The sequence below is a fragment of the Cercospora kikuchii genome (genome assembly GCF_019650295.1).
Source record: "Cercospora kikuchii DNA, contig_00009, whole genome shotgun sequence".
NCBI classification, from domain to species: Eukaryota; Fungi; Ascomycota; class Dothideomycetes; order Mycosphaerellales; family Mycosphaerellaceae; genus Cercospora; species Cercospora kikuchii.
Window position 1 is genome coordinate 1,957,820 of NW_025408590.1, and position 15,883 is coordinate 1,973,702.

The following is a 15,883-nucleotide window of genomic DNA, read 5'->3' on the forward strand; positions in this document are numbered from 1 at the left end:
TGAAGGATGCTATTCATAGCGCTGGGATGGTTCAAGGGAGGCAATACTAGATAAGACAGTATAAATGTGATATTTGTGGGCAACGGGCAACGCTCTGCTGCATTGTTCAGTCTACGTATCATTGAGCAATTGAAGTCGCAGTTCACTTCGTGGCATCAGCTGAATCTTGAAAGCTTTCGGAGGGCGGAATGCAGTGTCCTCCCATGCGTCACTAGAAAGGTCCACCTCTTTGCTTGTGATAGGCGGATTTATCTGGAAGCCCCACAGAATATGTGCCAGCGCTAGGTTGAGTGTGTTCTCTGCCAGCCTAGACCCGGGACAGATACGTCTGCCGGCCCCAAAAGCATAATGATCTCTTTGCAATGGGTCTGCCACTGCTGCGTACTCGGCAGAGTACTTGTCGTGATTGATAAATCGTTCAGGCCGAAAAGCTTCCGGAGCAGGGTACCGTGAAGGATCGTAATGGATTGCCCACGTGTTTCCCAAGACTACTGTGCCCTTTGGAATGACCCAATCTTTGTACATCACGTCGTCTGAACCAGGTCAGTCATTGTCAATTGAGTTTTCAGTCAAGTAACTTACTATCTGTGTAGTGCTTGACACCCCATGTGGGTATCGGATTCAATCGTAGAACCTCTTTGACACAAGCGCGTACGTAAGGCAATCTTGCGATATCCTCAAAGCATGGCAATCTACCGTCTCCGACAACTTCATCTAGCTCTTTCATAGCTTTGGTCTGGCAAGTCGAATTGGCTGCAAGGTATAGAAGCAAGTTCAAAAGAGTGATCGACGTGGTTTCGGAGCCGACCTCGACTAGTCCTATGGTTGTTGTTAGCCACTTAGTCAACGTCCGTCATTAACCCACTCTTACCACTCGCAATCCACGCAGCATCGCTCTCGGTCAGCCCGTGTGCTTTTAGATCTTGATGCAAAAGTTCCTTTCCAAAACATTTCGGAGCAGTGCCAACAGATTGCTGTTCTCGAAGAATGTTCCAAAGCCTCATCTTCGCAGCATGAACGGGCACCGCAAGCCGAGTCGCCTCTTTTCTTGATGGCTGCAGCCAATTAGGCAGTATAGCCAGTAAAGGAACCTCATCCTCGATGAAGTAGCCAGGACGAGAAATCTTGCCCAGAATTGCTCTCCCTTTCAGCATGTGCCGTACATCCTCATGGTCCCAGCTCGGAATTCGTCGACCATACGTCGCCATCATCATGAAGGAGAATGACATTCTCCGGATGTGATCTTGAGGATCGATGTCCTGCGCCGGCGTATACGCGAGATCGCGAAGAAGTTGTCTGATCTCGACCAATTGAGTAGGGAGGAATGTTTCCGTCATCTTTGGCGACAGAAGCTGGTGAATGACTGTACGATAAGTCCTCCACTTGGTTCCATAAGGCCTAAGAAAGACATCAGATCAGCATACGGCGAAACAGATTTTGCGACCTCGACTCACATGGTGAACATCCTCATGCCTCCCGTGATAATGTCATGCCCGACCGGGGCAGGCACTTTGGATGAGGTCGATACAGACTAGTTGGGCAATGGATGAGTACCCTACGATTTCTGATCACGCTCTTCACTCACCTGTCTGTCGAAGATCTCCTTCATCGCTTCCGGGCTATTGACGACCACCCAATTGTACCATCCGATGCGAATCTGGAATAGCTCGCCATGATCCCGAGCCCATCGACGCATGACTTCATGTGCTTTGGGCGGAAGGCCGAATCTGAGATTGAATGGCCAGGCCCCTGCTGGACTTGGTATACTCTGGCAGCGACTGTGACTTTTCCATCTCGCCCATGCCAGAACCAGTGCGGCTGCGCACAGGAAAGCCACTGGCAGCATATCCATGCCTTGGACACCCGTGAGGAATAACATTTCCGAGTTTCATATGGTTCCAAGATCAAAGTAGCAGTACCCTGCTATTACAACTTCACGCCCAAGAATAGAATGGATTTGTAAGTCGGCCTCTTGGCGTGAGTGATGATAAAGTGCCTGGTCGACGGTACTTCCAAACGAGCCCAGGCAGAGAATCATTCGACGTCAGCTCGCAATGGTCTGGCAGAATAGAGATCTGATTGGCCCCTATCACTCAAGATCCTCCCAATGTGCACACGAGCTGCAGTAGAATTCCTGCATAACGCCAAGAGATGATCCTTCGTAGCTCAACTTTAGCCCGTTCGGGGCCCGAAACCCAACCCGAGCCAGACAAGACGACGTGGGGACCATGAACGTATCGTCTGGTTATGCAGGGAATTCTGTCGAATTCGGGAACGAATTTTGGCGCGTAGATCGCAATCGCAAATTCGTGGCAGTCTCCCCATCTTCCATTCCAGCAGACACATCGACGAAAATGCATTCACAAGCACTAGATCGCGCCCTCGACCTGCAGCGACGAGCGCAAGACCTCGTTGATGCGTTGCAGAGACACAAAAATGAACCTGAAAATGTACAAATCGTGGAAGCGCAGTCCCACGTACGCCAGTCCATGAGAGCATTCGAGCGGGAGACCCTACAGCCCTGCGACTTTCTGTCACAGCTAGGAGTCCAACAACAACTGTTCATGTGTATGCACTGGTTGTGCTACTTCAACATTGTTTCCATAGTACCAGCAGAGCATGGCAAGACGATGAGCTACGAGGATCTGGCTCAAAAGGCAGACGTTCCTCTCACCACCATGAAATCCGTCATTAGGATGGCAATGATATACGGAGTGTTTCGAGAGACTGCAGATGGTACCGTACAGCATACGCATCTCTCGTCTGCTTTCGCGACCGACTCCAATGTGTACAATTGGATGATGTACATGGCGAAAGAGACGGCACCAACGATAGCGCATTTCGTTAAAGCTACAGAGCGGTGGCCAAATTCGGAGAACAAGTGCGAAACTGCTTATTCGCTTTCGAGAGGGACAAGTCTCGCTTTCTTCGATCACATCAACCTTGTTCCGGAGCGAGCGAACGAGTTCGGTAATTACATGAAAAGTCAAGCTGCGAACAGAAAGGGCACAAATGTGGACTTGCTGGCTGAAGGATTTGATTGGGAGGGTCTTGGGCGAGCAACTGTGGTGGATGTCAGACTCTCCAATCATGTACGATGTCAGCTCATGCTGACATTTGATTCAGGTCGGCGGTGGCGGCGGCGACGCCTCCATCTCTCTCGCTCAGAAGTTCGGCCTTCTTGACTTCGTCGTTCAAGATCTCCCAACTGCTATCGCAACAGCACGAAAGCGAGCTGACTCGCTGCCCACCTACATTTCACAAAGGATAAAGTTTCAAGAGCACGATTTCTTTGATGTGCAGCCTGTGAAAGGAGCAAGGGTGTATTTGCTGCGAATGATTCTACACGACTGGCCAGACAACGATTGTGTCAAGATTTTGGAGCAACTTTCGTCATCCATGGAGACAGGAGGACGCATTATCATAATGGACATGGTCTTACCACGGCCAGGATCGATTCCATTAGAGCAAGAAGCGGGCTTGCGTCAGAAGGATTTGGTGATGAAACAGAACTTTAATGCCAAGGAGCGAGAACTAGAGGAGTGGGAGTCTCTTATGACAAGATCTGGGCTGCGTATCGAGGCAGTGAAGATACCAGCAGGCAGCCAGCTTTCCGTGCTAGAGGTGGTCGCAATCTGAGTCGTGATTAGGAGTTTCACTGTAGAGGAATATCCACAGTGCACCTTGTAACCCTATAACTTGACAGAGCGCTGTTATTGCTCCATCGTCAACTTGAACCCACCCTGGACCTGCTTCTGAAACATTTGCTCAGGATCATACTTCTTGCTGATCTCGACCATTTCTCTCACCACCTTCTCACCCCTTCTTTGAATTGGCTTCTGCCATCCGTCTGCATAAGTCATTTGCACATAGTCTCTTTGCATTCCCCAGCTTCTCGCTGTTTCCTCCGCCTTCTCGAATAAAGCCTTTACAGCATTCGTGATGGCATCGTCTAAGTGAGCAGCCTCGTTTCCGACACCAAGAGCAAAGTGCACGTTGAACATTGGTCCTTGCGTATGCAAAAGGCCAAGAGAGTTCGCGTTCGGATCAGAGCTCGATCGTGTAGGGATGGGCTGGTAAGAGATCGAGAGTTGAAAGGAAGATATCCCGAGAAACTGCATGTGTTATCAGCATTGTTTGGAAGTTTGGTGCACAAAGGGTGCTTGCACTTACTGGTTTCACTGCCTTGAAAGTCAGTTGCCAAAACTCTTCCATCATGCGTGCTGAGTTCCCGAAGCTGATCGATGCGAAAGTCCAGCGTTTCTTCTCTTTCAGAAGAGAAGCATATTCACGAGAATAGCTTGTCATGTTTCCGATCCGTAGAGAGTCAGTCGGTGTGCCAGGGAAGACGGGATGTCTCTTGAGGTCGAGCAAACGTTCGAAGGGACGGGGCCTGGCAGCGAGTGCGACGTGTGGGTCGGATTGAGTGTACTGGTAGCTATTTCCCTGTGAATGTGTTAGGCCGACATATGAGATTGGAGGACAAAGTGGACACGGTGGCTTACAATGAACCAACTTCGCATTTCTCCGTTGATCACCATTGTTGTCAAAAAGTGCGTATGTTGATCGTAGTCTGGAACGCATGCCGTCAGTAAGTGAGTGTTGATCGACTGGCTCCAGTGACAGACCTTCTATGACATTCTCCAGACGCTGGAAGATCTCTTCCCGTTGCTCAATACGGTGAAATGTTTGGCCTCCCCAGAACGGACCCTGATCATGCGTTCTCAAGGTAATGGCAGTGACAATGCCGAAATTGTTCGAGCCCCCTCGGAGAGCTTTCCAGAGATCACGATGCTCATTCGCATTGGCATTAACGATTCCGCCGGAAGACAGCACGACCTAAACAATAGTCAATCACGGTGTCGCCGACAAAATGATGTCCTCTTCTGAAGGGTGAAGTACCCGGAAGTTCACGACATTGTCACATGCAAAGCCATGCTTGGAGCTAACATAGGATATCCCACAGCCGAGGACAAGACCTCCAACACCAACTCCGGCAACGCGACCACCAACCACAGTAAGGTTGAGCGGGTCCAGTTGCTCATAAAGCTGGTCCCACTTTGTTGCAGGCGAGACCGTGATCGAGCGCTGATCTCCAGCCAGTCCCTCCGACGGCATCTTGGAGAGATCGATAACGATGCCATCTTCGAGAGTTGCGGCCTCGCGGAAAGGAGTGTGTCTTTTTCGAATTAGCGGCCGGTGCCTTTCGACAGTTTGAACGAGGTCATCGCCGCTCACCCTCCGCTCTTGATCGCGAACTGACATTTCCCAGGCCATGTCTTCTCACCGCGAGCAAGAATCTGTGTGGCTTCCGAAACAGCCTCCACGGATGCAGGCCGAAGAATACAGCTCGGTCGAACATCGACGTTCTTCAAGCTCCAGTACGAACCGCTTGAGTTTTGATAATCCGTATCCGGCGGATAGTACAGAAGCTCACCCAAAGTGTGGCGAAGCGCTTCGCACTGGATCACCCGGCTCAGCTACCCTCCCGCCTTACATAATGGTGAGACTCACGCAATTTGATGCCTGGGTTTCTATTGATCCCTTTTGCAAATGGCCATCGTCGTGAATCGCCAAAAGCATCTGCCCTAGCTCGTGGTACCCAAGAACCCATTGAACCAGATTTGAAAGGAACATGATGACTTGGACGGAGTGGCCAAAGTATGAGGTGAGTAATGAACAGAGCTTAGATCATGCTACTAATTTGTTGCTTTGATGCTGCAAATGGCTCGTGAACGAGCTTTGCGTTTGTGCTGAACTTCCTTAAAGGCAGATTGTCACAGATTGGCAGCGCTCGAACTTCTCGCCACGTTCCTTCGACGTCAGCGTGGGCTGCACGTGCAAGTCGCATGCAGCTCACAGTCGTCTTGTCGTGATGGAGCGCAAGCCGCAGAGATAAACCGACCTGCCCGAAGTGGTTCGCGGCGCCCAGAAACACTGCTTCGACGATCCCGATCGAGACCCGACGCAGGAATGTCGATCTCCCGAGCCACGCAGTGCGCGGGAACGATTGGAGGCACTCGTTCAAATTGTCAATCAATGTTCAATCAATGACATCGGTAGGTGAATCTGCTGGCTATTCTATACGGCAGTGTTGTTGTGATCTCTCGATCGAGAACAGCGACAGATTCATTCCAGCCTTGGCAGCACTAATGACCCTAAAGTATTCACCATCAAGGTTACACCAGATGCCTCACGTCTGCCAAACTCCAGACACGTTGGCCTCTCACGATGAAAGTGAAGCAGCCAAGATTTGTTGATCTCGATCAACGAAAGGAATAGTAGGTAACGTATTCGTCTAGTCGGAGAGCGTTAGTGTATGTTCTCGAGACATCTCCGGCATAACAAATGCTGCTTCTTACCTGATTGTTCAGAACGACTTTATCAATCATATGTGCCACACCATTGAACCACAGTATATCCGTTCGAAGTACCTTGGCATCTTCAACCCAAACGTCGCTTTTGTCGTCGACTCTGACCTGTAGCGCCTGACCTCCGACACTCGTCAATGTTTGCTCATAGCTAAGGTCTTTCCGATACGCAACACGATCTTGCACGACATGATTTCGGAGCAACTGCTGCTTTTCATTCATACCCATAGCAGCCAGCGTGGACTCCATTTCCCGCCAGGCCTCGTCTGACGGGATGAAGATCGTCGCATCATGCACGCTCTCAATCTCAGCTGCGAGGCCTGTCGTCTCCATGAATTGCAAGAATTCCTTGCATAGTCCATTCATCCACGCTGTGGCAGTGATATTGTGTGGTGCCACGAGCGAAGAGTCTAGCACATGCACCAAACCACCAGCGAATCCGACATCGGGTTCGAGAACTTTTGCGCTCAATTGCAGACCAGTCTCTACATATACCTTGCCTGATTCGGAGTACAGCTTGACCGGAGTAGCTTGTGTCATGTTCGGCTGAGAGAGTGCTGTTCCAACTAGCATAGTATCGCTCTCGGCCAGCACTTTGGCACTCTCGATCTGACCATGCAAAAGATGATACTTCAATATTGGGATCGTGAAATCGGACGGCATGGCTCCGAGGTCAAGTCCCATCTTCAATAGCTTGTCGTAAGCAGCATCGTTGGGTACCATTACTGTGATGTCTTTTAATTCTTCGAAGAATGTCCAGAGTTCGAAATCGTCGATCAGCTTCGTGAAAGCTGTCAGATCCGATCGCCTCGTCAAGGTGTCGCGCAGACCCGTCGCCGTGGCCACCGCCAGGAGTCCGAAATGGAGTATGGATCGCATTGTGTGTTTTCGATAGTATCCCAGGAAACTCACATGCTTCGAGTACTACGAAGCAGCGAAGCAAGTCGATATGATTTCAAAAATTGTTTTGTTCAGGATATCATCGAGAATGATGCTCAATTTCTTTTTCGGGCAAATTCCACGTCGCTGTTGCACAGTCTTGGCAGACCCGAGGCCCGGCACTAGACCTCATCCTGCAGGAATCCAAGACGACCGTGGCTGATCCACGTGGAAGTCATCGAGACTTGGAAGGAGAGTCGCTACATGCTGGATGACAAGCCACCAGATCCAGCATCATGCATTCGTTTCAATCTCTACTAATTTTGACGCTCGCAGCATTGTTCAGAGCTACTGCTGGTCGGACAGTGCAGTTCAGCATCGAAGTTGAGGCAGGACTTCTTGATCCAACAAGCAATGGTCCTCGACCGGGAATTCTGGTCAATGGAACGTTTCCAGGACCACAGCTTCGATTGAAGGTTGGGGACGAGGTTGAATTCTTGGTCGTCAATTCGTACTCCCAAGAAGTTGCCATACACTTTCACGGCATCAAGCAGTCAACAACACCTTGGTCAGATGGAGTTCCTGGTGTGACACAGAGCGCAATTCGTCCAGGAAGTAGCTTTCTCTACAGGTGGCGAGCAGAAGAAGCGGGGACATCCTTCTATCATGGCCACACACGAGGTCACATTAGTCAGAGACACCCACATTCCTCTTCACGCCTATCAAATTGCTGACATGTGCAGTGGACGGGCTCTATGGAGCCATCGTCATCGAGCCGGACACCTATGCTCGTCGACCTTTCCATTTGATCAGTCGGAGCACCCAAGAGCAGAAGGCTATGGCAGCTGCAGAAGCAAGAATTGAAGCTTTGCTCTTGGCGGACTACACTCACATGGCATTCGAGGACTTCGACCGCGTCCAAAGTGATGCTAATGTTGAGATCCTATGCATGGACTCTATCATCGTCAACGGCGGCGTGAGTATCGTTTGAGCTGTTCACCGAGGTCACCGCTGACAAAATCAGGGTGCAGAGTACTGTCCGTCGCGAAGGGAGATCGACAACGTTACCGATGTCATGACATGGAAGTTGTTGGATCTTGTCAACGTTACTGGAGGACTAACGAACAAAGGATGCCTTCCTCCGCTCCAAATTGTTCAAGGCGATTTTGACTTGAATCTTACTGCACTGCCGCCACGAGTCTTTGACGAGTGTAAACCAGGCTCGGCAATAAACAGCAACTACACAGTCAATGTTGACAGCCACAAGCGTTGGGCTGCCCTTTCGTTCATTAACGCAGGCGCACAACATCCGTTGCTCATTAGTGTCGACAACCATCCCATGCACGTTTTCTCGGTGGATGGCCAATACGTCAGACCATTCACCACAGATCAGGTCGCTGTAGGCAACGGCAACCGCATGCACGTACTTCTCAAGCTGGACCAGGCACCAGGCCGGTATATAATTCGCATCGCTCATCAATTGCCCAATCAGGTTGTCGCTGGGTTTGCCCATTTGGTGTACGATGGCATCGATAGGCCAGCCAAATCGAGATCCAAGTTCAACTACGCCGGACGAGCTCTGCCAGGTATGAAGGACGTTACCCTCTTCGATGAAACGATGTCGGTACCATATCCTCCCATGCAGCCCGCGGCAGTAACAAGTCGATCTCACAAGCTCCTGCTGAAGAAGCTTGGAGCTCCTCACACTTCTGGCGAATGGACGCTATCTGGGGTATCAGGCTACAACAGAAGTCTGGAGCACGCTGATCCTCCTCTGCTCTTCAATCTCACAGAAGAAAAGAGCGATCTCTTGCTCAGGACAAACAAGAACGAATGGGTAGATCTGATTGTCGAGACAGAAGGCCCTATCTCTCGATACCATCCCATGCATAAACATGGTAACAAGTTCTTCGTCCTGGGTTTCGGAACAGGGCGGTATCCTTGGGACACAGTCGAAGAAGGTATGCAGGCTCTTCCAGCTGGCTCTTTCAATTTACAGAATCCGCCATATCTGGATACTGTGAGGACGAAGACATCGATGACTGGTGCATGGCTGGCGTTGAGATATAAGGTTGAGCAGTCAGGTCCGTGGATGTTCCACTGCCATATTCAGGTGAGCAAGGCTACGAACATGAGGTTGAACATCCTTCGCTGACTTATGCTAGCCGCATCTAAGCGGGGGTATGGGCATGATCATATTAGATGGCGTTGATGATTGGCCGGAGATCCCGAAATTGTATAGAGAATGGAGTGGAATTGACAAGCGGCCTGCCGGCAAGAAGCTAGATCCGATTGATCATGGGGAGTTGAAGTCTTGAAGGCAGTGTTGATACGATCGTTGAATAAAGCCATGCAAATGCTTCGGATCTCGCACGTCGCCCAGATCTTCAAATCTGTCTCGTCCCATGCCGGCTTACGCTGTGAGTGTGCTCTTGGTATCTTAAATTGCGTGCCGCGATTTGTTCGACTGTCACATTGCCCATCATGAAAGATGCCGTTTCTTGACATCGAATTCGCAAAAGGGCCCGTGAGGTGTGCACACCACCATGCACATCGTGACTTTGATCGCGATCGGTGGATCAATCTCCACTTGCACGTATTCTGAGCGCAGATGACGTAGATGATGGCCGCGAACGCAACGGGCTGCTGGATCGTGAAGGGCAAGGTTCAGGAGAAACGCCCAAGACATGAGACAAGGAGGTCACGGTCAAATTTTTCAATAGATTAAATGCTGTGTGGTTATCAAACAGTGTATACAAATAATTTAGCTGAGGACATGGCATGCGCGGTGTGGGTCGGAAAAAAAAATCTGACGCCAAGACATTCCACAGCATTCACTTGCACATTCGAAAGAAAGGCAAGAGCATCCCGACTACAATGCACGATTTCTCAGGCGATCTCCGGGACTATAACACGATTGAGAGATGCACAGAAACTAGCACATAGATGCTACTGACTGTTCACATGTTTCTTGAACGGCAAAAAGCGGCCAAAAAGAATGACCAACGCCAACGCCTCGCTATCGGACTGCTCATATATGTCGGTCCTTTTCCGTAACAGGGAATTGAACCCTGGCCTTGTCGGCGCTTGCTCGAGCGTTCGATGAACTAGTCGTGCTGAGAGCGACAAATCCTAGCCACTAGACCATTACGGACCTGATTGGATGACAAGTGGAGGGCAAGACATTATATACAGTATCATTCCCTTGACAGAGCTGAGAGTGAGGTCAGGAGGAAGCACACCTACTCCAAACCATGAGTGTGTCTATCTCATGCTCCAAGTGTATGTAGGTGGCCTTCCGCGATGGCAAAGCCACTATAAACACCCAGACACAAAAAACATGGAGGCATGTAATACGCTTTCAAGATGAACTTGAGACTTCTGAAACATTTCTGAGAGTGCATAAGAATGTGGCGTAAGACGGACTTAAGATTATACTGTCGGTTCGGCAGCCATCAACGAGATGAACAATATCCCTGCACGGGCATAGTGATGTGCAGGACTCGACAGCTCGGTGCTCGGTGAAGTTTGCTAATCGTTATAACGACAAGCTTCCGAACACCATTCTTCGCCGACAATGTGAGTTGATAAAGTTCACGCCAGATGGAGTTCAGATGCAGCTAAATACAACTTGCTGTTGCCACTTGCCGACATTTGTCTCCTCTGCGAAGAGAGCCTTACATGCACGATGGGCGATATTGTTCCAGATCCGCAACAGTATCGCGCTGGTCAGACAGCAATGTCGAACCACCCGCTTGTTTCGTTGCTCCGGAAACCGAGAACGAAGTCACCAAAGCCATACAGCAAGCCAGAGAACACAAATTGAAGGTCTTGGTCGCGGGCGGAGGGACCGCAACGTTCGTACCAATCACAGGGAACACGCTCTACCTGTCGATGGAACGCTTCAAGCATATCAAGCTCGACGAGTCCACCCAGACTGTCGACATCGGTGGAGGAGTTCTTGCCGGCCAGCTGATTCAATACCTTGCCAATCGAGGCTACTACACTGTATACCCCGAAAGTAATGCGGTTGGTATGACAGGCTTTGTGCTCGGGGGAGGAGGAGTAAGTCTACTGTCTACCGCACTTTCTACATAAAACTGAATGTCAGCGTAGCATTACTTTATTGGCCTCCTTGGCCTGGCAAGCGACAACATCGTCTCTTTCCGACTCATAACTGCCGAAGGCAAGCCTATTGAAGCCAGTCAGACATCGACTGGAGGAAAGGCAGCACTTTTCCAAGTTCTGCGGGGTGCTGGATTCGGCTACGGCGTGATTACTTCCTTGCGAATGAAGGTCTACCCTCTGTCAACCCTTCAGCTCGCACATCATCAAGTCGTCACGCGTCGCCTGGTATTTGATGGCTCGAGCATTCGGGTCGCTGCACAGGCCTTCGCATCGGTTCGCAGACCTCCAGCTCGACTTCGTATATCTTTGCACATGACCCGTGCTCCCACGGATGTACCGGGCCCTGGCCAGGCGTTGCTGATCCTCGATGCCATGTACACTGGGTCTGAAGTTGAGGCACATGACGCTTTTGCTCCACTTCGCCGAGATGATATTGCACGTGAAGCATTGTCGACAAAGGAGTTCGCTCAATCGCTCGATAAAATCAACAAAGCCGCTGAGCCTGGCGACACCCGCGGCAATTTTAAAGACTTGAGCATGGTTGCAATGAAAGAGCTCTCTATCGAAGCCATCCAGGAAGCTTACGCTCGATGGTTTGCACTGACGGAGAACCTGGAACATGCGAAACGCAGTTTCGTAACCATCAGTCGTTTCGATACCACCTTATCGGAGCAGGTGGGTGCGGTAGACGCCTTTTGCAACAAGACGCTTTGCAATTCTACCCGAGACAGATACACTGCTTGTGTCATCGGGACCTGGTTCACTAAACCTGAGCTGAGGCACACAGTAGAGGCGTACGCGGCATACATCCGGGATGCTCTGACGAAAGACGACGAACGGCCCCAGCGAACGACTGTGAATTACATGCGGCCGCATACATCACTGCGCGAGTTGTTCTCGAACGAGCAAGTAGCGGAGCTCCAGATAGTGAAAGAAGTTTGGGATCCTGAGGATTTGTTCTGGTGCCCATGGCTTCGCGGTACGTAGAAATGCGGAGCGCGGTTGCAATCAGCCTGCTGGACCCAGGCCTCTCTGCTCGTGAGGATTGAGTCGGCCAACTGCGATATTGTCGAGACATGCGACACTAATGCTCAGTGGATTTGTATTCTTTCAAAGAAACGTTTATGCGCAGGCTAGAGTCAACAAGTGGTTGTCGTCTTTGTAAACAACGTGTATGTTCTAGAAGCGATACTATCTAGCAGTATTGCCGGAGATTCCGACTTTCAGTATTGAACTGCCTATTGAGAGCCCTAGACTACGTGCTGTGCACGCCATTCGGCCATGTACTCAAAGTAACGTCAGCATCTCAGCCCCCATGTCCGGCGCGCCAATAGTCGGTTCATACGTCTCGCTATTCGATGCCAATAGCTGGAGCGCGCAAGCAAAGCACTAGGAAGCCTATGTCAACATAGCGCCGCCTGGAATCTGGAGCCTGGCAGCAGTTATCGAAATCGACGTGGAGTCCAATCGCTGTTTTTGGCCACAAGTTCTCGATGTGCTTCCATTCTTTACCTAGCACCTAGAATGCCACAGTGTCCTGGCATGTTCTATGCCAAATACTCGCGGCCCCATCGCTCATCTGGCATGGAACAATTCTGATTGAGGCACTGCCGACTTGAGCTTCGAAAACCAGCAGAACTACTCGCAGAGAAGAGGAGGGTTTGGGCGAACAATCAACCCGATACGTCTATGAACATGACGCATTAGCCATCGATTAGTCGTTTCGTGCACAACGACGATGATATTGAGCCCGGTATATCCGTCACTCCGTGTCCATGACACTGGTACGGAGTTGGTTCCTCATTGGCTGAGCCCAGCCAAGCCCGTAGGCATGAGATTGCATGGGCGGTGGGCGCAAAGTCAAATCGCGGTTGGGTTCAATTTTGGCCGCAGCGGCCGTCCTCGCACAAAAGCCTCTCCAGCGCCGAATCCTTACTTATGCCGATAATGAAGGGACCGTCGACGTTGTTCGCGATCGATAGTCTTGGAGCTGATTTACAACAATCATGCGACTCCGCCGGCTGAGAACTACCCTCTTGTGATGCTGTGCTCGGCTCGATGCACACGCGCAGCGACAAAGATCTAGCAGAGGACATTATGACCGACGTCAACAAGTACAAGCTCAACCGCACCATGCTTCGAATAAGCAGTACGTACAAGCGGACCATGAAACTCTGCAGCGTACTGCGTGAACTAAATCCATAGAAGATCCGCATGCTAGCCTCACCTTTTACGAGCGCCTTGGGATGCGCGTCATATGGACATCCAAACCCCCAACGCTCGATGCGGAATTGTACTTCCTGGCATTCGGTTGAAGCTTCTCAAGTCCCGCACGCCACTCTAAGCTGACCAATGTAGACAGTCCAACCTCTATCTGGCATGGCAAGCTTCTTACTGACCGCGAAGGAGTGATAGAACTCAACTACATTCCAGGCCAAAAGATCAATCCCAACGACAATGCAACTCCCAGTTGCTTTGGCTACATCTGCATACTTGTCGACGATGTGGATTTGGCATATCGCAGCTTAGCTGCAGTCGGCGGGCGACTGCTTGGAACGCCCTCAGGAGGTTCTGGAATGGTCCTCGATCCTGATGGATATCCCATCAAATTATACAAGTGTAGCCAAGGCCTGGCAGCGGTACTTGCAGAAGGACACATCATGCATTCCACAATGCTCTCTGTTAGAGATGGCGACAGGTCACTTGCTTTCTACCGCGACGTTCTCGGCATGGGCATACAACATACCTTTCAAGATCGTGAGCTGGGCTATAGCAGACATCTCCTTGGCTATGACTTGCTTGGTACCCGCAATGGATCCGAGAAAAGCCTAATCTGTCAAGCGAAGCGCGGCGGTTACCTGGAGTTGATCTGCCAGCGCGGCAAAGGAGACAGTGACCCGCCAGTGTATCACAACGGCAATGGTGAGCCATTCGGGTACGGACATATCTGCGTCTCCGTGGACGACATTGGACTGGCTTGCCAGCGTTTGGAAGAGAACGGTGTCGTCTGGCTAGAACGTCTAGAGGAAGGTCAATACCAAGAGGCATATGTCCTGGATCCTGATAGTTATGTACGTGAAGCCTCGTCCACCATGCTTATTCTAATTACGCCCAAAAGCATCAGCTGAGTGAGATCAGGCAGTGCCCTAGCGCGAGCCAGCACTAACGAGTGGCCGCAGTGGATCAAGATTGTCCAGAATGACTGCTATAAGCTTGCCGGGCATGATTTTGCGTCTTAGGTCTCGTCAGGTTTACTACCGGGCACCGGGGGCAGTTAGCAGTTGAGATCAGGTTTGTCTGCCCGACGAGGCCAAATCTTGCTACTTTGCGCAGGTCTGCCCCTCCGAGCGTAATAGATGTATCCTCTCTGTCGAAGCAAATCAGGCAGGAAATCCAGCTCGCGACGAGAAGGCTGTCCGCAGAGCTTCACAAGGCTTTATATTGCTGTGAGCAATTTTGCCATGTCGTTAGAGCATCAGCAGCAAAATTTTGGAAAATTAGGACCCCGCTCTACTCACGAAGATACGAGCTCTAATCGTCATTACGGATGCCGCGGAAAGTCAGGCACCTCATGAGCCAAGGTATCCCTGATCAAACTTTCCTGGCATCAGAAAGCTTAACATCTCATGATCATGGACACACTTGACATGGACAGTCCATGGCACTTTTATTCCACGAGACAATGTCAACACCCTAACGGACTGGATACCCTCCTCACATCACCCACTTTGCGTCCCACAATATAAGAGAAGCATAGTTGGAGCAACCGCCATCGCTCATCGATCTTGCTGAAAGCGTTTGAGCCCTGTCATTGAAGTAGGCATTTGCTCCTGGTGATGCAAAGCATCAAGTTGGAAAAACATCTCTAAAGAGTCTAAAGAGGCTAGAGGACGCTAGCTTTCGATCATTACCGTTTTTGAACAACAAGTGCTTACTGTGCTGCTACTTTAGGACGCAGGAAGCACAGACACTGCACTCCATCCAGGCTACCGGATTCATGTCTCGGCTTCTAGCGTGAAGATGATGTGCTATGACCGGGCTTTCGGATAATCCCATGCTCTGCAAGACTTCATGCGCTTGGAGAGAATCTTGACCATCGACTGTCGCCATGCGTCACGCGTCGAAGAGTATCTGCCGAACCATTTCATATGCGTGTGCCATCTGTTGAGGATGGAGGCTTGACTCGATGCACTACAACGAACAAGGGAATCCGTTATACATAATGCATTGGAGAATCACATGGATGGCTGAGCAGTCGATGCTGGTCGTCAAAGACTGACTATTCGGCCTAATATTCTCATGACCACGCTAGCCGAAGAACTGACCCCGTGGCGGAACAGCAACTCGTAGAACAAGAGCTCCCTTGGCGGGTGTCTCACTATCAGCCATAGCATGAATAGGGTATTTTCTTCTGATCCACTGCAATGAAGACCACCAAATTTACATTGATCCTGATTTTACCGTTCATAGTATATAGAGCAGTACCAACGAGACGGCGTCCATCA

The 15,883-nt window shown here is 50.5% G+C and overlaps 7 protein-coding genes across 7 annotated transcripts; 4 read left to right on the top strand and 3 right to left on the bottom strand.

Moving 5' to 3' along the window:
- Positions 1-111: 111 nt before the first annotated feature.
- Positions 112-1,879, bottom strand: CKM354_001287200 (uncharacterized protein; the record flags this gene model as incomplete). The annotated part of the gene is made up of 5 exons (XM_044808406.1): positions 112-533; positions 583-819; positions 872-1,398; positions 1,455-1,531; positions 1,586-1,879. The coding sequence occupies 5 exons, from the start codon at positions 1,877-1,879 to the stop codon at positions 112-114; spliced, it is 1,557 nt and encodes a 518-aa protein (XP_044664341.1).
- Positions 1,880-2,354: 475 nt separating this feature from the next.
- On the top strand, positions 2,355-3,639 carry CKM354_001287300 (uncharacterized protein; the record flags this gene model as incomplete). The annotated part of the gene is made up of 2 exons (XM_044808407.1): positions 2,355-3,074; positions 3,127-3,639. The coding sequence occupies 2 exons, from the start codon at positions 2,355-2,357 to the stop codon at positions 3,637-3,639; spliced, it is 1,233 nt and encodes a 410-aa protein (XP_044664342.1).
- Positions 3,640-3,713: 74 nt separating this feature from the next.
- CKM354_001287400 (uncharacterized protein) lies at positions 3,714-5,637 on the bottom strand (the record flags this gene model as incomplete). Its single annotated transcript, XM_044808408.1, has 7 exons — positions 3,714-4,115; positions 4,174-4,446; positions 4,506-4,573; positions 4,629-4,839; positions 4,903-5,179; positions 5,239-5,462; positions 5,515-5,637. 7 exons carry the CDS (start codon positions 5,635-5,637, stop codon positions 3,714-3,716), a joined length of 1,578 nt encoding a protein of 525 aa, XP_044664343.1.
- Positions 5,638-6,226: 589 nt separating this feature from the next.
- On the bottom strand, positions 6,227-7,250 carry CKM354_001287500 (uncharacterized protein; the record flags this gene model as incomplete). Its single annotated transcript, XM_044808409.1, has 2 exons — positions 6,227-6,298; positions 6,363-7,250. The coding sequence occupies 2 exons, from the start codon at positions 7,248-7,250 to the stop codon at positions 6,227-6,229; spliced, it is 960 nt and encodes a 319-aa protein (XP_044664344.1).
- A 296-nt stretch (positions 7,251-7,546) lies between these two features.
- On the top strand, positions 7,547-9,568 carry CKM354_001287600 (uncharacterized protein; the record flags this gene model as incomplete). Its single annotated transcript, XM_044808410.1, has 4 exons — positions 7,547-7,940; positions 7,994-8,226; positions 8,275-9,363; positions 9,416-9,568. The coding sequence occupies 4 exons, from the start codon at positions 7,547-7,549 to the stop codon at positions 9,566-9,568; spliced, it is 1,869 nt and encodes a 622-aa protein (XP_044664345.1).
- A 1,370-nt stretch (positions 9,569-10,938) lies between these two features.
- On the top strand, positions 10,939-12,365 carry CKM354_001287700 (uncharacterized protein; the record flags this gene model as incomplete). The annotated part of the gene is made up of 3 exons (XM_044808411.1): positions 10,939-10,978; positions 11,038-11,315; positions 11,367-12,365. The coding sequence occupies 3 exons, from the start codon at positions 10,939-10,941 to the stop codon at positions 12,363-12,365; spliced, it is 1,317 nt and encodes a 438-aa protein (XP_044664346.1).
- A 1,110-nt stretch (positions 12,366-13,475) lies between these two features.
- On the top strand, positions 13,476-14,617 carry CKM354_001287800 (uncharacterized protein; the record flags this gene model as incomplete). The annotated part of the gene is made up of 4 exons (XM_044808412.1): positions 13,476-13,527; positions 13,584-13,688; positions 13,737-14,449; positions 14,558-14,617. The coding sequence occupies 4 exons, from the start codon at positions 13,476-13,478 to the stop codon at positions 14,615-14,617; spliced, it is 930 nt and encodes a 309-aa protein (XP_044664347.1).
- Between the last annotated feature and the right edge of the window lie 1,266 nt (positions 14,618-15,883).